Source organism: Pristis pectinata, chromosome 3, assembly GCF_009764475.1.
Source record: "Pristis pectinata isolate sPriPec2 chromosome 3, sPriPec2.1.pri, whole genome shotgun sequence".
Lineage (NCBI taxonomy): Eukaryota > Metazoa > Chordata > Chondrichthyes > Rhinopristiformes > Pristidae > Pristis > Pristis pectinata.
In genome coordinates this window covers 18,718,382-18,742,467 of record NC_067407.1, presented here as the reverse complement: position 1 = coordinate 18,742,467, position 24,086 = coordinate 18,718,382, and the positions used below count along the sequence as shown (strand labels likewise).

Below are 24,086 nucleotides of genomic sequence, written 5' to 3'. Positions count from 1 at the left end.
CTTGGTTGTGTGGGCCAGGGTGATCGGCTTCCCAAGTAGCAGGTAAATTTGGGGGAATGAGGAATGCAGGAAATTAGTATGGGCAGTGAATCTTTGATGAAACAAATACAAGGCATCTTTCAAAATAAGTTTTGCATTTATCTTCCTGACCTAAATTTCACCATGATTCATTAGCTACAAAGATATAAATCTTACCTGATTTGGGCACATTGTACACAGAAGATGAATTAGACACCATATCTTTAACATGTTTCTTTTTTTTAGCTGAGCCATAAGGTTATTCTGTTAACAAACAATTGACTCTGATAGATTTTTTTTCAGTCTTTGACTTGAATATGAAATTAGATAATTTCACTTAAGTAAGAAAATTTGTTTACGATTTGTAAAAGGTTAAAAATACTTGGAAATTTCTGTGATTCAATCTTGCATTCATCTTGATTTACTTGTTGTTGAGAGTCACATTTACTCCATTAGGCTACAGATTCTACCATGCCAACAACTGCAAGAGGTGTCTAAGCTTTTAAGTCCTGCAAGATTAAGGCATCAAGAGGTATGGAAAGAGAGTGGGAATTTGGTATTGAGATAGAGAATCTGCCATGGTGGAGTAGATCAAAGGACCAAATGGTTTATTCCTGCTCCTGTTTTCTATGTTTATTTTTTTCTATTAAAGTGTCAATGTTAAATGCATCTATAATTGTAAGAAAATAAATGGAAAAGTATATTGTTGATTCATAGTGCAGTTCCAAATGGGAATGTATTGAGTTACAAGAACCTAATTACAATGATACAATTTAGAAACTATGAATCCTTTGTAATACATCAAGATTTGGAAAATAAAATGCACAGAACAGATAGTTTGCCAGGAATATTTTATTACTTAAGAGCACAGAGAGCACAAGTGAAAAGCAGTTTCAAAGACTAACAACAATTTAATGTTGTTTTGCATTGACTAATTGAATCAAACATTTTTTTTCTGTTAGAATACTTGTGACAGAGTTATATTTGGGTAAATGATAGCTATAACAAATACAATGGATATCATAATTTGAATGTATACATGTGGCAGATGAACAGTTGCAGTACAACATCTTTGCTGGGTGTTCACTTTCACTTGTCTGTCCTGTAATTACGAAGTTACAGTACCTCTCACAGTTCCAGGTAGAAGCATTGGCCAAGTTATGGATGGAACGTCCCACTTTACATCAGCACTTTTTTACCTAGCCTGGCCATTTTAGTTCCTAAGGCTGTTGATTGAAGAGGAAACAAACATGATTACTGTTACTTATTTTTGTAGGACATTTTTAAACTTAAATTTTGAAACTTAATGGCATAAGAAGAAATATACATACCACGGTATTATGCTGAAGCCTTAAGCACATAATTAGTTGTGAGAAGCTGCCATGCATTTAGAGCATAGAAAGGCTATGTGCAAAAATATTAGCGTATTAGATTAGTGGAGGCTGAAGTTCCTGTTGTAACAGAGAACATTAAGAGATTCTAAGTTCTTGTTAATTCAAAAATATTTTCTGTGAATAAGATCTTCAATTCACATACTGTACATTGATTTTGAAATGCTCCAGACTAAGTATCACTGAACACAGTTACAATATTATTAACATTTTCATTGAAACGCTAGTGAAAGAACAAGGAAGCCAAAATGTTGTCCATGAGCCTGGGTCTGGGTTTGTGAGTCAAAATGGAATAACGAAGCATATCTCGCAAAGACAGAAATGATCCCACGTTGGGCTGAACTGGTATTTGCAAGCCATCACCAGTAAGCATGGTACTAGGCAAGATATATATTTCTAAGTCAGGATGATGTGTGAGAAACAGCTGGAGAATCTAAAGACAGTTAATTAAATAATCTTGAATTTAGAAAAAGACTAGTGTTAGAAACCACTTCTTATAGAAACCTTTCTAAATTTTTAAAAAAAATTTTATTTACAACGTGGTAACAGGCCCTTCCGGCCTAACGATTCCGCGCCACCCATTTTAAACCCCCAAATTAACCTTTAGAATGTGGGAGGAAACCGGAGCACCCGGAGGAAACCCACGCAGACACAGGAGAACGCATAAACTCCTTACAGACAGTGACGGGAATCGAACCCTGATCGCTGTCGCTGTAATAGTGTCGCGCTAACCGCTATGCTACCGTGGGAAGGATATCTGCTGCCCTTACCTGGTCTGACCCACATATGACTCCTGACTCACTGCAATCTGATTGATTCAGAGCTGTTCTCCAAAATAGCTGGTTGTATCAAAATGCTGCATTTGCTATCAAATATTTATAATAATATTTCCTTGAAGTTGTATTTAAAGTCAAAAAACAATTAAATAATTATTTTAATTTATTGTAATAACATAAATAAACCTAATATTTTTATTTGACTGCTAAAAGATAAATGTGATCTTCAAAGGAAGAATAGTTATTATTTGTTGCAAATCATACATGATCAATAGTTAGATGCTATTAACTACACACAAAGTTTACTGATAACATTTCAATTATTGAGAAAAGAGATATAACTTATTATTTTCAACTTAACAACACAGAAAGTCTCCTCCATATTTGCAACAGTTTATAAAACTGAAGTCATATCTTCCCACCAAGTTCTTTTTAAATTGGGAACTGAAGTCATTTTCCAGGCAAACAGAACTGTAATTTGAAATAACATTCAGAGTGAATGATGGAAAAAGTAGAATATTTGTATATTTTTCAATTTGTCATATGCTTATATCTGATCATTATCTTTGCCAACTGTATATAGGGACACGTTGGTCTAAAAAAGCAGGTGTTTCAAGATAAAATTGTCCATTTAAAGCTGTACTTGTAAGCTTCAAAAGAGATTTTGCTAAAGGTATACCACAACCTGCACCAATGTTTTGTATAACAGCATATTTTTTGGAAAGCTTAGGTAATATGCTTAAAAGACAGAATTATTAAAGTGGACCAGATATTATATATATCTATATATTATATTACATTACAATATAATCTGTGTTTGCAGCTTTATATTTAATGCTGCTGAATGAGTTGGTAAATTACAAATTTTACACATAATTGTTATATTTGCACACACATGCACTTAGATAGAATTGTCATTCTACTAAGGTTGATGGGTCAAATGGAGTCAGAATTTCTTACAATCCTAGAGCTGGTTAATGCTCAGAGAGTTTAGTATTTGCCGTTGTAGTTAGATGTGTGTAGATATGCACATGAATATTTTTTTTATGAATCACTGCCTTATCCAGGCAAAATGTAGGTTCTAGTTCCTTTCTGTCTAACTGGTGTACATTTTCAGGCCATTGCTAAAGGGAAGGAGGTTAAGTGTGAAGGTAAGGTAAATAAACTTCTAGGTCTGTCTAACAGGAACAGCAGTCAAGGATCAGAGAAATAATTATTCCAACATACAAGCACATGGAAAGGCTCCTGCGAACGCAAAGAAAAGTTGGATCTTCCCCTGCCCTCACAATTCATAAGGCTATCCCGAAAACACTCATCCCTCAAATTAATGGAGAGCTGGGACTGGTCCTCCTGAGACTGCACCCCCAGCAGCCAGCCACCTGGTATTTCTGATCAACAATGGATCTGAAGCTTGTGAGTGAGTCTCAGGCATTAAAATTACCCAATAATTCTGCAGCTCAAGACAGGGCACTAGAATTCAGACCTCTAGATTAGATCAGGGCTTTATTTGCCAATATTTAATTGCCATGCTTTATCATGAATTATATTGTTTAATGGATGAAGATCATTTTAAAATTGAAAATAAAAATAAAGCATTGATGATAATCGACTAGCTTGTTTTGTATGGTGATGGTGTATTCCTTTTATACAAGATATTCAAAAATACATAGTAAATGTGAAGTCATAACAATAATTTCAGCTTTTTGAAAACAAATTTACATTATTTAAACATTGCAGTCCAAATACAATAGCAATTAGAAATATTTCCCAATGTTAATTGTCCTGTATACAGCAAAAGTACCTTATAATAATTCATTATTTATGTTGCATTATGTTGAGGTATGTCAATGCTGCAAAATATTTCATATTCATACATTTATAAATAGCTGAAATACGTGAAGCTCAACCTTCATAGAAATATGGTTAACATTTTTTCACATAACTATCAATAAGTAAGACAAGAATAGGAAGAAATTAAATGAAGAAATATTTATTTACAGAGATGTGATCACATGAAAACTTATTTTACAAGACAATGAGGTTAGTGGTATTATGTTCAACTATAGGTCTACAGCAGTAGAGCAGAATCAAAAGTACAAAAATAGAAAGCTCGAAGAGATTATTTGTATATTTTGCATTGGATTTGCTGTTTATCAATAACAGTATTCATCATAGAAATAATTTAAGGAAGATGAATTCTAAAATAAAATGTTGAGTGAGGTTAACAAATCTTTAATATTATAGAATTAGTATTTTACTATTAGGTTATAATTGGGACAGATATTCAACACTGAAACATGTTCCACAAAAATAATTAGATTATGGTTGATCAGTACTTTAACTCCATTTATATGCATTATATCCTACCCTTGACTAAAAAAAATCTATCAAGGCCAGTTTTAACACATTCATTTCATTCATCCTCAACAGCTTTTCAGTCAAGAAAGCTACAGATTTTTGCTATACTCTATGCAACTAACTACTTGCTGACATTGCCCATGGTGTCATAGAGCCATAAAGTCAAACAGTGCAGAAACAGGACATTTGGCCCACCATTTCCATGCTAATTGTCAAGTATTTATACTATTGCCATTCACTAGCACTTATTCAGTAACCTTCTTTGCCTTGGCAATTCAAAGGCTTATCTAAATGTTGTGAGAGTATCTGCCTCTGTCACCCGATCAGGCAGTGCATTCTAGATTCCAACCACCCACTATCTGGGTGAAAAAGGTCTTACTTAGATCCCCTGTAAATCTTTTACCTCTTACCCTAAACCTATGCCGTCTAGTTGTGGATACTGCTACTATGGGGAACAGTTTCCTTATCTATGCCCCTCATAATTTTGTATATGTATACAGATCTGCCCCCAGCCTCCTCCACTCCAAGGAAAACAAACCCAGCCTATCCAATTTTTCTTCAAAACTGAAACCTCACAGGCAACAACTTGGTGAATCTCCTCTGCATTCTCTAAAATGCAATCATGTACTTCCTATAGTGTGATGGCTAGAACTGTAGACAGTACTCCAGTTGTGGCCTAACCAATGTTTTATAATGTTGTACTGTAACTTTCCTGCTCTTATATTCCATGTCCCAGTTAATGAAGGCAACTATTCTGTATGCCTTCTTCACCACCTTATCCACCAGTGCTGTCACCTTCAGGAATAATATTGTGTAGAATTTGGTCTCTTTTTCTTCAGGAAAGACGCATTGCAGAGGGAGTGAAGCAAAAATTCACTATACTGGTTCCTAAGTTATCAAATCTGTCTTTAGAGATGAAATTGAGCAGACCCGACTCCTAATCTCAAGTGTTTGAAAGGATGAGATGTAACCTCATTGAGGCATAGAAAATACTTGGAGGGCTTGACATAGGGTAGATGTGGGGAGGATGTTTACTCCGGCTAAGGAGTTTAGAACTCGGGGTCACAGTCAGGGAATACGTGACAGGCAATTTACGATTGAAATGAGGAAAGATTTCATCATTCAAAGGGAGCTGAATCTTTGGAATTCTCTATACTAGAGGACAATGGAGGCTCAGATTTTGATTGCACTTAAAATAAAGATTGATAGATTTCTAGATATTAGGGGATGTGAAGGAAAATAATGTTTGAGGTAGAAGATCTACTATGATCTAGTGGAATGGCACAGCACGTTTGACAGGCTGTATGTGCTGCTTCTGCTCCTGTTTCTTATGTTTTTATATACTCTTACGTATACTTCACTTTCAAAATTACATCGGTATGTTTGGGAAATTCCCACCAGAGGAATTGTTTCTCTCCATCCTACCAACTCTTTCTCTCACTTTAAATATCTCACTCAAAAGTGTTCCTTAATCTCTGCATTCAAGGGACTGCAAGCTAGGCTTGCAACCTATTTTATCACTTATTCTAGTGAATATACACTGTCTCTCCTCTGAGGTAAATATATCATTCTGAACTGAGACCATGGTCTAAATGGGCTCCAACGAGAGCTGCAAATTAAAAGGCAGGTAACTTTATTGGATTGAAAAGTGCAGTAGAATGAGAAGTATAAGCACTTCTTACTCTGGTGTCAGGTCTGAGAAGGGCCATGTTCCATGTAGCGCCAATCAATTGTTTTGCCAGTTAGGGCACAGACTTGACTTTAGACTGAAATTCGGAAGAGGGGCTGAGAATAGCCTGATTGCTTCACAAGTGGAACAATAGGTTTGTGTATGCACACTTTCTCTCTCTCTCTCTTTCATTCTTTCTCTCTCTCTCTCTCTCACACACACACACACTTAGACACACACACTTAAACACCCATTCCGCCCCCCCCCCCACCCCCCCCCTCCCCCACACACACACGCACACAGCTATTTGAAAATGGATTGTATTTGCAAGTTCAAGAGAACCCCATAGAAATTAGACGGCCTGGAAAATGCTGTAGTACAGGGCATTTTTCAAATGTTGGGAAAATTGATGATATGCAATGTAACTGTCTGTTCCTGTGCATTCTTATGTACTCATTGTAAAGTAAGAGTAAGAAGTTAGATATCTTTATTAGTCACATGTACATCAAAACACACAGTCAAATGCATCTTTCGTGTAGAGTGTTCTGGGGGTAGCCCGTAAGTGTCACCATGCTTCCGGCGCCAACATAGCATGCCCACAACTTCCTAACCCATACATCTTTGGAATGTGGGAGGAAACCGGAGCACCCGAAGGAAACCCACGCAGATATGGGGAGAACATACAAACTCCTTACAGACAGTGGCCGGAATTGAACCCGGGTTGCTGGTGCTGGTATACATCAAGACAATACAATTCCTGGCTCAGATTTTGCTGGAGATGGGCACTATGCAGCCTGTACCATTCAATAAGGTTGTTCATGCACACTTACGTTTTAAGTTTTTCTTTGCCTTAAAGCTTGTTAGTGTGTAAGTGGCGTAACACAAAGGAAAATAATAACCAGTAGTTTTGCACTGAGGATATATACATTCTGCACAAGGTTATTAACCCGTTAGTAACAGCAGGGAAAGTCAGGGTTATGCTTCCATTTCAAAAATAACTCAATAAATTGTCACATAATAGAACAACAAGTACACTTCTGTTTGTCATTTGTACCTGACACTGTGGAGTCACTGTGGATTCCATCTTTATCCATATGGTCATCTGAGTAATTTCTATAGGGAGAATTATTATTATCTTGACCTGAGATCAAAGTGGATTTCCTCGAGAGTGAGTTATTTCCTGCAGATAGAGTTATAGCAGCGTATGATGTTTTATGTATCTCATTCCCAGTTGAAAGAGGAGCTGGATGAAATACAGGATTAGTGTGGTTCTTTGCTTGTTGTGTAGACACCTCATCATCATCATCACTGATCATGACCAGTTCTGCTCGGATTGCTCCTTCAAACCCCAAAACTTTGCTGGTTTCATTTTCATCATCAACATTGTGGTAGCCCATGAAGACCATAGTAACTGGTTCCTCAGTGTTAATGGTAGAAGGCAAGGAATGGCAAACGTTAAACCCAAAGTCTGTATTTTCAGAGGCAGTAGAAGCTCTGCCATTGTGATTGAGTTCTGAATTGATAAACACAGCCTTGCGGTGATTGTCCCTTGGTTGGTGGCACGGAAGCTGAACTGGATTCAGCTCATTTTCAGGTAACGGTGACTCATAACTTTGTCGACTCTGGCTTCGTGTGGAACTCGGCGACCAGAAGTTGGATATTGGGCAGGATGAGGAAGCAGCAGGAGTGACCATTGCCTGTTGATAACTGGGCAAATTCCTTTCCTGGTTTATATCACCATCATTGTTTCTATAGATTTGAGCCTTCACTGGATTATGCCTCTCAACTCCTTCACTTTCAGTCATGCTTTCTTGAATCCTTGGTTCAAAGTCCACCTGCTCATTGATAAACATTTTTGGATAGTGGGGGCTGCTGTAGGAACTCGAGTAAACCGGGGCATGGCATGTCGCAGGAATATTAGCTTGTTTCTCACCAGCCTTTTGTAATAATGCTTCCACCTCCTCATGAGTCATGTCATTGATGCCATTCTGAACCAGTCCTCCATCACTACACAAAGCATACACTGATTTGGCCCCATCTTCATAGACTTTCACACCTTTGTTTTTGATTTCATCAACCGTCACTGGTACAGTTGATAGAACTGTGCTTTCTCCAGTCTTCATATCCTTTTGGACATTGATTTCCACTGCAAACAAAGCTGTTCAAAAAATATTGATAAAGGTTAGCAAAAACGGCTTACATAATCATCACAGGATTAATCCTTTGTGGTTATGAAAGAGGTATTAGTTGACTGACCGATAATCAGAAGGATCACATTGTTTTGGAAAAAAAATGTGTATTCTTTCTATTATTGGGCTTTGTTGCTGACTCATTTCCCATCTCTCGGCTGAAATATATTTAAACTTACCGGGTTCACTGAAAAATTTAATACGTTACTGTGTAACATACAAAGTAAATGAAAAGTGTAATAAGAGGAGTAATTTCTAATAATTTAGAAAATCTGGCAGTCTGGGACTGTGAAAGTCCTGAGCATGTTGGATTAACAGGGTATCACTGTAACTAATGTTTTGCACAGGGAACAGTGCTGTGTCTCAGTTGTTGACAATCTATATCAGTTCATAGAGTCCAACAGCATGAAAACTGGCTCTTCAGCCAATCAGTCCACACCAAGCATCAGTTGGCACTAATACTATACTAATCCCCTTCTATTCTCTCTCCATTCTCATCACGTCCCTCCCCAGAAGAATAGAAAAGCAGTATCTTGTTTAAATGGAAAGGGATGGCAGAATGTTGCTATCCAGAGAGGTCCAGGTGCCCTTGTACATGAAACACAGAAAGTTAGCATGTAGGTACAGCCAACAATTAGGAAGGCAAATGGCCTTAATTGCAAAGGGGATCCTGTGCAAAAGTTAAAAAAAAATCTTGCTATAGCTATATACAAGGCATTGGTGAAGCCATAGCAGGAGTATTGTCTACAATTTTGGTCTCCTTAGAGAAGGGAGGGAGGCAAAAGACAGGAAATTATAGGCCAGTTAGCCTGACTTCAGTGGTCGGTAAGACAGAGTCCATTATTAAGGATGAGGTTTCGGGGTACTTGGAAGCACATGATAAAATAGGCTGAAGTCAGCATGGTTTCCTAAAAGGGAAATCTTGCCTGGCAAATCTGTTGGAATTCTTTGAGGAAGTAACAAGCAGGATAGACAAAAGGGAGTCGATGGATGTTGTTTACTTGGATTTTCAGAAGGCCTTTGACAAGGTGCCGCACATGAGCTGCTAAACAAGATAGGAGCCCATGGTATTACAGGAAAGGTACTAGCATGGATAGAAGATTGGCTGACTGGCAGAAGGCAAAGAGTGGGAATAAAGGGGCCTTTTCTGGTTGGCTGCTGGTGACTAGTGGTGTTCTGCAGGGGTCGGTTTTGGGTCCGCTACTTTTCACGTTATATATTAATGATCTGGATGATGGAATTGATAGCTTTGTGGCCAACCTTGCGGATGATACAAAGATAAGTGGAGGGGCAGGTTGTGTTGAGGAAGCAGGGAGTCTGCAGAAGGACTTGGACAGGTTGGGAGAATGGGCAAAGAAGTGGCAGATGGAATACAGTGTAGGGAAGTGTCCAGTCATGCACTTTGTTAGAAGGAATAAAGGCATAAACTGTTTTCTAAATGGGGAGCAAATTCAGAAATCGGAGGTGCAAAGGACTTGGGAGTCCTAGTGCAGGATTCCCTAAATTTAATTTGCAGGTTGAATTGGTAGTAAGGAAGGCAAATATAATGTTAACATTTATTTTGAGAGGACTAGGATATAAAAGCAAGGATGTAATGCTGAGGCTTTATAAGGTGTTGGTCAGACCACATTTGGAGTATTGTGAGCAGTTTTGGGCCCCATATCTAAGGAAGGATGTGCTGGTATTGGAGAGGGTCCAGAGGAAGTTTACAAGAATGATCCTGGGAATGAAAGGGTTAACGTAAGAGGAACATTTGATGGTTCTGGACCTGTACTCATTGGTGTTTAGAAGGATGAGGGGGGGATCTCATTGAAACCTACTGAATATTGAAAGGCCTGGATAGAGTGGACGTGGAGAGGATGTTTCCAGCCTCAGAATAAAAGGAGGAATTTCTTTCGCCAGAGTGTGGTGAATCTGTGGAATACATTACCACAGACGGCTCTGGAGGCCAAGTCATTGAGTATATTTAAAGCAGAGGTTGATAGGTTCTTGATTAGCAAGGGTGTCAAAGGTTACAGGGAGAAGGCAGGAGAATGGTGTTGAGAGGGAAAAATAAATCAGCCATGATCGAATGTCAGAGCAGACTTGATGGGCTGAATGGCCTAATTCTTCTCCTTTATTTTATTGCCTTATTTAAGGAGCAATATATTCTCACTGGAGGCAGTTCAGAGAAAGTTCACCAGGTAGATTGTCATATGAGTAAAATTTCAACAGGCTGGGTCTATAATCATTTGAATTTAGAGTAAGGTTTTGTGATCTTGTTGAAATATATATTGAGGGAGTTGACAGTGCAGATGCTCAGAGGATGTTTTCCCTTGTGGTGGAGTCTGGAACTCAGGACATAGTTTCAGAATAAGAGATGAGGAGACGAGGATGATGAAGACCTTTTGGAGCTGTGGAAGTGGAGTCTTTGGATATATTCCTGTTCCTGTGCTGTACTGTTTTATGTTCTATGTTCAAAGCTGAGATAGGCAGGTTTTTGGACAACTTAAGGAGTCAAGAGTTCTGGGAAACAGGCAAGGAAGTGAGGTTGAGGCTGAGATTAGATCAACTGTGACCTCAGAATGGCAGAGCAGACATGTGGGGTCCTGTAGTCTGCTCCTGCTCTCACTTCCCATGCTTTAATGTTTTTAAGCAGGAAAACACAGAACCTGCTGTGAAATCCTAGTGCCCCCAGAATGAATTATTGCTGCCTTTGTAGGTGTAATCAACGCAGATGTGTACTTGTCCTTTTTATGGACAATTCTTGCTTTAAAAAAACACTGAAATGGATAAGCCTTGTTAAGTGAAGTTTACTTGAATTCTTAAATGGCATCCTGCCATTATTATGGTTGAACATACTCTTAGATCCTGAAAAATCAACTTGTTCAGACAGGTCGTGATTCTCCCAAAATAATATTTAAAAATTCTATGATTTTAAAAAGTGTATTTTTTAAAGCTCGTGATATTTCATCATTTATAACATTTCTCTATATATGGCCCAATTTTTATTTTGCTCTCTTATAAAATGCTTTAGGTAAAATTGTTTTTTTGCATCCTGATATTCTCCTCGTAAGAATTCTTTAGTCTGCTTGTGCAGTTAACTTTCTCCAACATTGTTCCTGGATGGCATAGAGTTTGATTCATGCCAGAATACCTACTTAATAAGGGTAAAGGTTTCTTCAAGATCAGCAAAGGTCCTTCTCCTCACTGTTGACCACAAAATCTGGATCTTTGGGAAGAAGTGCAAGGTAACCCAATCACACAAGCCTACCTGCTTTGGTTTGTCCTAGGTCTTGTGTTTCATCATCTGGACTTGCTGTCCTCTTCTTTACCTGAGACTGATATTGTTTTGCAGGGTTTGAAAATTCTGAATATACAAACTTCACCTGATCTATGAACAGGGACAGAATAAAAATCAATATAATGCAGTAGTTAACAGGTCATCATTGAAAATGTCTATGAAGCAAATATTAACATTGTTTTTCTTACCTTGATCACTCTCGGCCTGTGCTGCCTGTAAGGAGATAGTTAAGATTAATTTTTATGGTCGCTGAAAACTGAATGTGCTCCTGGAAAGTTAGTGACATAGTAAATACAAGTTTTACTGTACTGCATTGAACATACTAAAGATTCAATTAAAGAATCTTGCTAGAAAATCTGGAATTTATTAATAAAATACAAGGAGTTTTGAAGTGCATAAGAATGTGAGATTATGGTCTATTGAATGATATAAAATGAGCATCTCATTGATATATTTATAGAGTTACTTCTATATCCTAACACTGACAGAGCTAGGAAACACTCATGTATCCCATAATATGACCTAAAATATTTCAGTTTTTAGACAGTATCATTATACTTGGGATGAAACAAATTGTGACAAGTAGAAGAGTCTATCCTACTTCTATTTAACAATATGTTGATTACTACACATTTCAGTTATGCCTAGAGTACCTACAAGGACTGAAACACATACATTTATACAACACATCCTTGTACCTCCTTGAAACATTTAAAATTAATAGCTTATAAGCTAGATCACTGGTTCCACATAAACAGTAATAAATTGAGAGACACGTTAATCCACTTTTAGTACCAATGTCAGCCAAGACCAGAAAAGAATTCAACTCCCTGTTCTTTGTCAAATATTGGTGCAAGATTGTTAAAATCAATGTAGTGGAGGATTAGCAATTTAATGTTGTATCCAAACACCAGTGATTGGACCTTTCTGTACTGCTCCAAAGACTCAATCTGGATAAATTGCTCAAATTTGGGATAGAGTTTTAGCCCACTATTTTTTGACACTTTATAATACATAAGAAGTGAAATTCCAAACATTTCATAATAGGAAGAAAAACAATTGTAATTTTAGATAATCCATGCATGTAGTGCACACTCAACATCAGATTTACAAGCACCAACTTGCCTTGGAAAATGTGCAATTGTTCATTAAACAGGTTTAACATTTTTCATTAACTGGTCAGTGTAAATTGCAAAGCCCTAAATTCTTCAGACTGCTTAAAACATCTTTTTCCTGGTAAATTCAGCTGCTTGAAGTAGGATTACCTTCTGGGAAAATGTTCAGATGTTTGTTAAGACTAATCAAGGCCGTGAACGATCAGCCAAACAAGTAGTTTGCATATAACATTTTTATATGTTCAACATATGCAAACACTTGGAAAGCAAAATTATATTGTATTATCCTCCAGTAACAACATATTAGAACTATTAATGTATTGTGAATAACATTGGATAATGTACCTTAATTATATCTGCTGTGGATCTTTCTGTTGCTTTCAGTTTTTTCAGTAACACTTGTTCATTAGATGAAATTTGGGCTTCTTTGTTTTCAAGAAATTTTATTTCTTCTTCAAGCCTGTAAATAATACTTAACTTTAGAAAGTGGGAATTGTATTCAGATGTAAATATCACATAGGACATGCATTGCAGGTGAGAAGGAAAAGTTTAAAGGAGATGCGCAGGGCACTTTAGCTTTTTTACACAGAGAGTGGTAAGTGTTTGGGGTGGGCTGCTGGGATAGTGGTGGAAGCAGATACATTAGTGGCATTTAAGAGGCTGTTAGATAGACATGTGCATATGCAGGGAATGGCAGGATATGGATCATGTACAGGCAGAAAAGATTTAGTTTAATTCAGCATTGTTTTTGGTGCAGACATAGTGGGCTAAAGGGCCTGTTCCTGTGCTATGTTCTGTGCTTTACATAAACTTTGGTGAAAGTTGTACATTTGCTGCATCACAACCTGCAGTTAAGTGTACCTGCTTTCATCAAGCACATATCCAGATAGGAAGGTCACATTGGTACTGCAAATAAAGTTGCTGTGAACTCAATTCCCAGAACACAAATCTTTGCAAATAGCTAGCCTGCAAACTGGATAATACATTTGTCATCTTTAATTTAGTCATCTAGTAAGCATACTGGGCATATTGATGAATAGACTAGGTCTCTCTTGCACATATCATCAGTGGTCAATTTCATGTGTGACTTTACTTTGCATGATACCAGCTAACATATTGTTTTATATACTGTATATACTACTCTGTGAAGTGTGCATTGCCATATAATCTACAAACTAATAAAAGTCAGTAACCAATTCTTGTGAAGGTTTAAGCTTATTTATCATTTTGTAAGATTTATATAATGTTATTTGCATCTTCCTCACCGTCTGGCTTTTTACTACAATCCCCTTAAAAAAAAGATGTTGGTAAACTAAGAAGGAAACAGAGGATGTGCTGACTGATAGCCAGCAATTCTGAAGGGAACAACCAGTTATCAACAGCTCATGTGATACCCACCATGGATTTCTGTGTTTATGCGATGAAATGTGAAAGACAAACTAGAGATCAGATGCCAGTGTACCCAACAGCCCATTCTGTCTCTGGATCCACCACTGATTCAGTAATGGAACAGCAACTTGCTGAAGAAAGGCTCATGATTCTTTGCACCTGGAAGGACTGCATATGAACAACTGCCCTATTAGTCAGATTTAAGATGCTTACCCTTTAGGAAAAGGTAAGGGAAGATAAGTATTTGAATTATTTTAACTTGTTTTTAAAATTGTTTGTTAATATTTTACTGTTTTCAGTTTAATTTAGTTTTTAATTTTTAGTATTTTTTTACATTATTTAAACCTGTTTGAATAGCTATTAAATGCCACTGTCAAAGATATTTAAAGTTGTTAAAAAAAAGACTTTGACAGCTGGCAGACTGTTAGGATGTTCTGGGTAGCAACTTGGCTTATCTTGCCTGATGTCTGCTTGCCATTGGGAGCCCACTTGTCATTTCCCATAAACTCCATTTTGTCTAAAGCTTTGCTGAGCATATCATGTCTGTGGCAGCTTGCTCTACTCATCATCTCCACCTCACTGATGTCTAATAGTTCCCCATCACCTATTACCTCGAAATGACAATGTACTTCTTCATATTTAAAATTCCTCCTTGACCTTATACATTCTTCCATAAGATATGCTTCCAATGCTTTATACCTGTGAATTCTAGTCCCTCCATAGCTGATGTCTGCCACATCCTCATCCCTCTATCCCAGCATTACAGCCAAACCATTCTGACATACATTGACCTTTCTCCTTACAATTCTCTGCCTAATTGCTCTCCTGTGTATCTCTCTCTTTAAAAATCCTGCATAAATTCCATTGCTTCTCCAAATGGAGCAATTATTTTAAATAGAGACTTTGCATATTTATATTAAAAGAAACAAGCAGTTCATATGATTCAGATGAATCAAATCTCTAAACTTTTAAGTGCTTGACGGAGTACGCAACCAGACTCCAATACAATCACTTCTAATGGCTTTATACTTCATCCTCAGCATTACAGGACTTGCAAATATTGTAAAAACTTAAAACTAATTTACAAAAAGGTTATGTCTGCCATTTTGCTATACATAAAAAATAAATGAAGTTTTCAGTCATTGAAGTTTCAACTTCCTTACAATAAACAGCCAGAAAGATTGGAGCAATGATGATCTAAATTACAAGCCAAAGGGTTTTCTGGATGATTGTGTACCATGATTGTCATGTTGTGACATTACTCTTGCAGTTATTCACGGAGAAGCATGTTGAATTCTCAATATACATTCCCAACAATTGTGTTGAATGTGCAGGTTCATAAAAGACTGCATGTAGTGATAATACTCTAGCTAGTCAGAATGGCTGGGGAATCACACTGTTATAAGTGACTGACAATGAATTTATGCACATAATTTGTATATAACTATCCTCCATGTGCTGCATTTTTCTCAAGAAATAGTCTTGTTTTTATTGAGCAAACTTCTCTGTGGTTACCATTTCCTTCCCTCTTTAAATGGGCTTGGTTTCCTCAAGTAAATTGACAATTTGCAGTGAATTATATTCCTTGTCCCAGCTCCAACTCATTGGCTGATTCATTATCGTCAATACTCTGTTCTTATAAAGAACCCCGATGATGCATTCCATGTTCCCTAAACTGCATGAATGTTGTTCCTACTTTAGAGCCAGGATGTTAAAGGGCACCAGAGAGTCATTTTGAAGAACTTACTCGTATTTTGCTATCACCATATCAAAGGATATACCTCATACCTTTACGTGTTGTGCTTTGGTTGCTTGGCTATGATTATGCTCTGGGGAATTTAGTGACACTAACTTGTCCCAACTGCTTTGACAACTCTTCCACTTCCTCTAAGTTTAGAAATGGACTAAGTATCCCTTGTGTGTTTAAAGTTACAAAGAATTATGTCAATTCACATGTGATTCCAAAATCATCAACCTGAAATGTTTACCAGTTCTTTCTTCATGGATGCAGAGTGCATTGCAGCATTTTCAGTTTTTATTATCTGTTTTTTGTCCCTAGTCACTTAAAAAAAAATGTTGTTTTAAATCAAGTAGGACTGGAACTGACTCCGAGGCAATTGATTTTTTGAATAGTTATTGAGCCCAACAGTATGAGCCAGCTGGAACATTTAATCAATTAGTAAATTCTGCTTTCATCACATTCTTTCAAGTGACCCTCAACCACGCCAGTGAGGTCACTATATAGAGGGAAATGTTACTAGTGATTGAAAAAAGTGCTTGCCCTTCTGAAGTGTGCTGAATCTAATGCAATAGGTAATGAATTTTAACAGTGGTCTATCAGTCGACTGTACAGACAGACAAACTGCTAACTTTATATTATTTATATTATTTTATATTACAAAATATTCTTTGGACAGTATTGTTCAGTGAGATTGTAAACCTTGTTGAAAGATAGTTATTATTTGCTACTTCTGGGAAAATTGCAAATGTATTCTTCTGGAATACATTTGTTAGAAAGTAGACCTTGGGTGCTATAGTTCCAACGTAATTAATATGGATATAGATAGAGGCAAATAGCCTCCTCCAATGTACGTTCCTGAAGTATTCCACCGGTAGCAAAATGTGAAACACTTCAGTAGATTTCTTTTCTTAAAGAAAACATATTTCACTGTGGATGAATTTTAAAAGTTGACCTCAATTTAACCTGAAGTGCTTGCATGAATTATCTTTCATTACTTTTCTGTGGTTCTGCTCCATTAAATGATGTTCATAGTATTAATGTTCTTGGTACCAATGAAGAACTTTGATATGTAGGTTAATTGATAACTGTAAATTACCCCTAATATGGGTGTGTTGTAGAAGAATCGGGGGAGGTTATGAGCATATGAGGAAGGATAGGAAAAAGGTGCGGAATGGAATTGATGGGATTGCTCTGAGCGCTAACATTGACTTAATGGGCCAAATATTCTCATTCTACATTGTAAAAAAACATGAAAAAGCCTTATAAATATTTTAAAATGATCCTGCTAAGTTGTCAGTTGAAAGGACTTTATATTTTGCACACATTTTAAATGTTTTATAGCATGATAAACACAAGCTCATCCAACAGAAAAGAATAAAATTAATTTAGTTCCACCATAACACAGGATGAAGGTAACCCCAGCACAGTATGATATTTTATTGAATGAACATTAAATCCAAAGTTATTAGTTGTGATTGGATCCTGATTTAATTTAAATGCTCGGCTGCTGGATTCCAGCTCCCGAGGGTGAACAGTTTGTGGTTGGCTGCTTTGCAGTACTTACAAAGTGCACTAGTGCCATGCAGTGGAAGAAAGAATGTTTACTGCTAACCTATGTGCAATGGGATAGAAATTCTTCATACTGGGGAAAGCAGACTCAATGTGCAGTGCACAGTGGGCCAACATAGTATTAATGTACTTGGCACTAATGCAAGGAGCCCCCCAATCATAAAAGTCCATTGTGTACATGGCATTATACCTTGCAGGTTTAATGCAGGGAAAGGCCTTTCCTCTGCTTGCTGTGCCATTGCAGAGTAAGGGCCAGCTCATGGGGAAGATGAGGGAGAGAAGACCAAGGATGGGCAGTGGGTCAGTGGGAGGGGTGGGGAAGGGTAATGGTCAGACAATGTGTGAAGGCAGAAGTTGAGTGGGGGGTGAGGGTGTTGAGGGTCAGGATCAGAGATGGGTGGAGGGAGTGTCGAGCTGGTGTAGGGGAGGTTGGGGGCAAGGAAGAGCCACGGCAATTTTTTTCACTGAAAGGCAGCTACTTCCGGCTGGTTCCCAGGCTACACTCCATGGACTGGAGCCTGGCCAGGCTCCCTGAAGCAAACCTCATATTCATTTTGAAGGTCATTGTTGTGCAAGTGCATGAGGGAGTGAATTTTGTGTAAGTGGCTTCCAGTGCCATGTTGTATGTCATTGGATGCCACTATGCCTCTGAGCACATCAGAGGACCGAGAAGAAATTCCCAAAGCCTGAGATTGATGCAATATGTTGGTCTTTGCTGAATGTGATCGGTTTTCTGATGAAGTTCCATCATGCAGCCCACATAAATGTTATGTGACATAATAGACACGGTTTGTTAATCAATGGAAAAAAAGATAGTCAGGAAACATCAACATCCACGAGTGTTATTGTTCTAATAGCTGCTTAGCCAAGCTCTACACTATAAAAGATAAGATCAGATAATATCTCTTTATTAGTCACACATACATCAAAACACACAGTGAAATACATCTTCTGTGTAGAGTGTTCTGGGGGCAGCCTGCAAGTGTCACCACGCTTCCAGCGCCAACATAGCATGCCCACAACTTTCTAACCCGTACATCTTTGGAATGTGGGAGGAAACCGGAGCACACGGAGGAAATCCACACAGACACGGGGAGAATGGACAAACTCCTTACAGTCAGTGGCCGGAATTGAACCCGGGTTGCTGGTGCTATGATAACGTTATGCTAACTGCTACGTTTATAAAGGGGAGAAGCCTTTCAGACTACATTAGAATCAGAATCAGGTTTATTATCACTGACATACGTCGTGAAATTTGTTGTTTTGCAGCAGCAGTACAGTGCAAGACATAAAGACATAAAAATTACCATAAGTTACAAAAATAAATAAATAGTGTAATAGAAGAATAATGAGGTGGTGTTCATGAGTTCATGGATCATCGAGAAATCTGATGGCAGAGGGGAAGAAGCTGTTCCTGAATTATTGGGTGTGGGTCTTCAGGCTCATGTACCTCTTCCCAGATGGTAGTAACACGAAAAGGGCATGTCCCGGATGGTGAGGATCCTTAAAGATGGATGCCACCTTCTTGAGGCACCGCCTCTTGAACATGTCCTTGATGGCAGGGAGGGTTGTACTTGTGCCGGAGCTGGCTGAGTCTACAACCCTCTGCAGCCTCTTTCGATCCAGCACATTGGAACCTCCATCATACCAGGTGGTGATGCAACCAGTCAGAATGCTCTCCATTGAACATTTGTAGAAATTTGCAAGAGTCTTTGGTGACCTACCAAATCTCCTCAAATTCCTAATGAAGTAGAACTGCTGGCATGCCTTCTTCATGATTGCATCAATGTGTTGGGCCCAAGACAGATCCTCTGAAATGTTGACACCCAGGAACTTGAAGCTGCTCACTCTTTCCACTGCTGACCCCTCAATGAGGACTGGTGTGTATTCTCTTGACATCCCCTTCCTGAAGTCCACAATCAGTACCTTGGTCTTGCAGACGTGGAGTGTGATGTTGTTGTTGTGACACCATCCAACCACCTGATCTACCTCACTCCTGTATGCCTCATTATCGCCATTTGAGATTCTGCCAACAACAGTGGTGTTATTGGCAAATTTATAGATGGTATTTGAGCTGTGCCTGGCCACACAGTCATGAGTGTAGAGAGAGTAGAGCAGTGGGCTAAGCACACATCCTTAAGGTGTGCCTCTGTTGAATCTCCTCCTCAGCAAAGAGGAGATTAGTTCATCTGTTTCCAAATACCTTACAGACCACTCTCCCCCCTCTCCACCACTGTGATGTCATTTAACTGACGCTTAATCTAACATTTGCAGCTCTATTCGGTATGTCAGTTTATGCATGATAACCCTCTTGACAACTGTTCCAAATTATCTTTACATTGGTTCTAATCTACACTGCAGATTATCTTGACATATCTCAAAATAGTGCTACGACTCATCTATTTAATTTACTGCCTTGTATCTTTCTATAAATCCACTCTCTTAATCATTAAAGGGTGTCAATTTCAGTCTTGGTACTCTAGCAGAAAGGATGAGCTTCCTCAATCACCTTCATCCTTCACAAATCCTGTGGATTAGATCATTCTCTGGAACCTTAGTGACTGAAATTCAACACAGCATCAAACTCACAGGCTGAGCAGAGTATCAGAGTAGGTTCAGTGGAACTTTCCCATGGCACTGAGGGTTAGATTGTGAACAGAGATCAATTGAACTTGTCTTGTATTCTGAAATGTAGGTGACTGGGAGATTACTTAAATGAATGTTTTAGGATTTTAAAATGAATTCACAGAGAGAATCTATCAGAAGAAGGGTAATGGTTGGTGGATATGGTCCACTCCACCAGCCACCGTATTCAACAGATCATTCTTCACACCTTTCACTAACTACAAAAAGATTCCATCACAAGACGCATATTCTCTTCCCCTTCCCTTTCAGCATTTCAAAGGGATCGCTCCCTCCTCTCAGCAACCGACTACTCCCTGTCTTGTGACACTTTCCCATGCAAATGCAGGAGATGCAACAGCTGTCCTTTCACCTCAGTCTTTCCAGGTAAAGCAGTGATTCACTTATACCTTTCTAATCCACTGTACTGCATTCAGTGTTCACGATGTGGCTTCTTCTACATTGCAGAAGCCAAAGGCAGATTGAGTGATCACTTTGCAGAGCACTTGTGTTCAGTCCACAGGAGTGACCATGAGCTTCCTGTTGCCACTTTAATTCACCATCCTAATCCCACACTGACCTATCTGTCTCTGTTAAATGAGATCCAATGCAACAACACCTCATCTTCTGTCATTGTTGCCTTCCTGACTCAATACTGAATTCTCCAACTTTAGGTTACTTGCTCTTCCTACCAGACATTCATCTGTGATTTTGATACAGTTTTTCTTTTTCCTTTAGTATTATCCAGCTTGCTGGGCATGTCCCACAGTCCTGCTTTTAGCAACACATAACACGGACAGAGAAGCATCATCTGATTCCAACTACTAGTCATTTGGTCTCACTCTATTGGAGATGTTCCCTTTGTTCTCACCATCCCTCCTCCATCTTCTCTGCTACTGCAAACCAACTTGTTTTCCCTCTTTTCCGGTTCTGATGAAGGGTCTCAGATCTGAAACGTTAACTGCTTCTCTTTCCACAGATGCTGACCTGCTGAGTGTTTCCAGCATCTTATATTTTTATTGCAAGCAAGAGAATTTTAATTAAGTAATTTAGTGGAGCAGTCCTATCATCCAGCCAAGCCTCTCTGGCTCTGATTCCTTTGCCTGGAGGCAGAAGATTAGTAAAGGCAATGCAATTACCAGTCTCACAACGTGATAAACCATAATGTAGAACAATCAGAGTGATTAAAAACAAATTGCCAAGATGGTTTCAAAGACTGTTGGAGCGATTTGAAATACCTCTGCTGGAAGAAATTGGGTGGTTCAGGAATTAAGACCACAGTTTAAAAATACCCTGAAGCTACCTTAAAGACAAATTGCTGAAGTCACTTCTCCTGATTTGTTTACATTAACCAGAAGTTAGAGGAACTACTTCTATTGGATGAGGAATCTACGGTCAAGGTATAAAGCTTAAAAATTAGAGCCACATCCTTCAGGAGTGAAGTTAACAAAACATTTCCACACACAAAGGAAGCTCCAATACTTCCTCCCTCTCTCCACTGCCTTTCCGTAGCACCCGTCACTTGTGTACTTAGACCCAGTTTAGCTCAGGATTGCTATAAAAGGGATCACTTTTAACTTGTTGGGGTAAATTACTTCATAATCCAGCCTCTGATCATTGGAGATGTTGCCTACCTACAGGAGGTGGTGCAAGCATCTTGAGAGAAAAAATTCACATGTAAGCATTCAAACATTCTAAGTATTGAAAATGATATATAGAATGTGCTAAGAAAAATGTGTTTTCAAATGAGAAACATACAATGTTTAATGGATGTAATAATTGAAATATGCACTCAATTTTAGCTTGGCAATGAGTTGGCTACACCCATTCCAAACATGTTATCAGGAAGGATATTTGAATGACTGCATTACTTTATACTTCTTTGAAGCTATTAAAATTACTTGTACACACCCATATAATTGTCAACATTTAAATATAGGAACAGAATTTGACATATTTTCCACATAAATCATTTTAATCTCAGTGCTTCCTGTTCTTTAGAATGTCACAAAAGAAAGGGAAAGAAGGAACTTTAATATTAATGGAAAGCTAATTAGCTGAAATACCCTCTTCAGTATGGTTCATATTTACCACACAATGGACACACGTTCTGTCAATGGGTAAAAAAAAACCCTTCAAATAAGTTATCCAAATAGACATAGTCTAAATTTATCCTTGGAAAATCAAAACACATTCTGCATTACTTCTGCAATGAAAAACTTATTTTTTTCAATTCACAGATTTCTAATATAGCTTTGATAGTGCTTAGGACCATAATACCATTCAATATTGATAGCAATATGTGTGATTTAATCCCTTTGTAATAGCAACCTCCAGTAACTTTCAGCCTTCTGTAACTGAGCTGCAAAGGAATTTAAACAATCTGCTGCAGCAGCCATGCCTAAATAATCCCTGCTTCCTTAAAGCACATCCAGAGAAATGAAGCAACAAGAAGCTTGCAGTCCAGTACAGGGTTAGATTTCCTTCACCATGCTGAAACCACCGGGCAGGAGTGATGTATCTGTACATACACATTATCGTCACTTTTCACTGTTAACTTGTTTAATATCGCTCTTTCCTTGGAAGTCATACATTTTCTAGCACATGGATTAAACTAACTGAGTAAATGTACAACATTCAATAATTCTTTGCTGTATTATTTCATTTTGCAGTGCTCAATATCAGATATTGTGAGCCATATTTAAAATATGTTAATACTATGCTGTCTATGCTAATCAGGGCCACTGAAGTGAATTTCACCTCAAAGATTAAGTTAGTGCAGCAGAGTCCATGACAGAATAGAGAATAGATGGAGTATGCCTGAGAGGTGGGATAATGTTAGACTCCTGGAGCAAGCGTGCTTTTCATCAGCCTTGTGCATATAACGCTCATATTGCCAAGCTTTATGCCTTAAAAAAGAAAATAATATGGCCGTCAGATTTAATGATTTAGTTACTCTGGTCCTTGAAATTTAATGTCTCTGTAATTTTATAGGCAGAATTTGGGTGCCGAACAGGCAGGTGATACATGTGCAAATTGATGACGTCGAGCTCTTTTATTTACAAATAATCAATTTGTGATTGACTGCAGACTATACCTGGCTGCTGTGGCGAGAAGGGAAAGGACTGAGACCATGCAGAAGACATTTTCTTTATGTAAAACTATTGATATTTTACATGCATTGTATAAACGGGAAACCTGAATGTAAATACAACTTGCTGAATGAGCCCAACGAATCCTTCATGCACAAGGGGGTAAATTTATCCTAATTGGCCGGGTGGGTCAGGGTGCTGATTTTACCCTCCACCCAATAATACTTCTCACTGGCATTAGTAAAATTGGGCTTTAGGTCAATTCAGCCATCTGCTAGTTCCCCACTTGTGGTTCAAGGTTAATACAGTTCACCATTATCACATAGTTTTGCTTTTATTTAGAATTCCCAGCTTCTCTGGAACTATATTGAAGTGGAATTTCTGTTTTAGTAATGGGGTTACAAGCTGTACTCATACATTTTTGGCTTACCTGAGAATCTTTTGTTCCATTTGCTTGGATTGGTGCTGGTCCTCTTGATGCTGCTTTCTTATTGCCTCTTGTTCTTGAGGAGTTATGTTGGCCACTCCTTCCAGAAGCCATCGTTCTCTCAAAGTCTTGGACTGTTCAGAACAGCACAATGTTAGAAATTCTTCTTTATTAGCATAGAACATTTTGTTTCTTTACTCAACAAGTGTTTACAAAGGTTTGGCCTCATTCTGAGGTCAGCTTCAATGGTAATGGCTGCTGCTCTAGAAGGTGAAAGCACTCGAGGAGGAGAATCCACATGCCCATTTAATAAGATCATGACTGACCTGATTGTCATCTCAGCTCTACTTTCCAATCTACCCTTAGTTACCTTGCACTCCCTTGTTTATCAAGAATCTATCTACTTCTGTTTTAAAAAGATTCAAAGATTCTGTTTGAGGAAGAGTT

The 24,086-nt window shown here is 38.2% G+C and overlaps 1 protein-coding gene across 3 annotated transcripts in view; it reads right to left on the bottom strand.

The window, feature by feature from the left end:
• Positions 1-882: 882 nt before the first annotated feature.
• The window catches only part of palmdb (palmdelphin b), an 84,595-nt gene continuing 61,391 nt past the window's right edge, over positions 883-24,086 (bottom strand). For all 3 annotated transcript variants that reach the window (XM_052013070.1, XM_052013069.1, XM_052013068.1), the window contains exons 4-9: positions 23,643-23,773; positions 13,145-13,259; positions 11,873-11,897; positions 11,655-11,774; positions 7,267-8,370; positions 883-1,244 (exon numbers count right to left, since the gene is read on the bottom strand). In XM_052013070.1, coding sequence (XP_051869030.1) covers positions 1,198-1,244; positions 7,267-8,370; positions 11,655-11,774; positions 11,873-11,897; positions 13,145-13,259; positions 23,643-23,773 — 1,542 coding nt within the window. In that variant the 3' untranslated portion in view covers positions 883-1,197. The remainder of the gene's footprint in view (positions 1,245-7,266; positions 8,371-11,654; positions 11,775-11,872; positions 11,898-13,144; positions 13,260-23,642; positions 23,774-24,086) is intronic.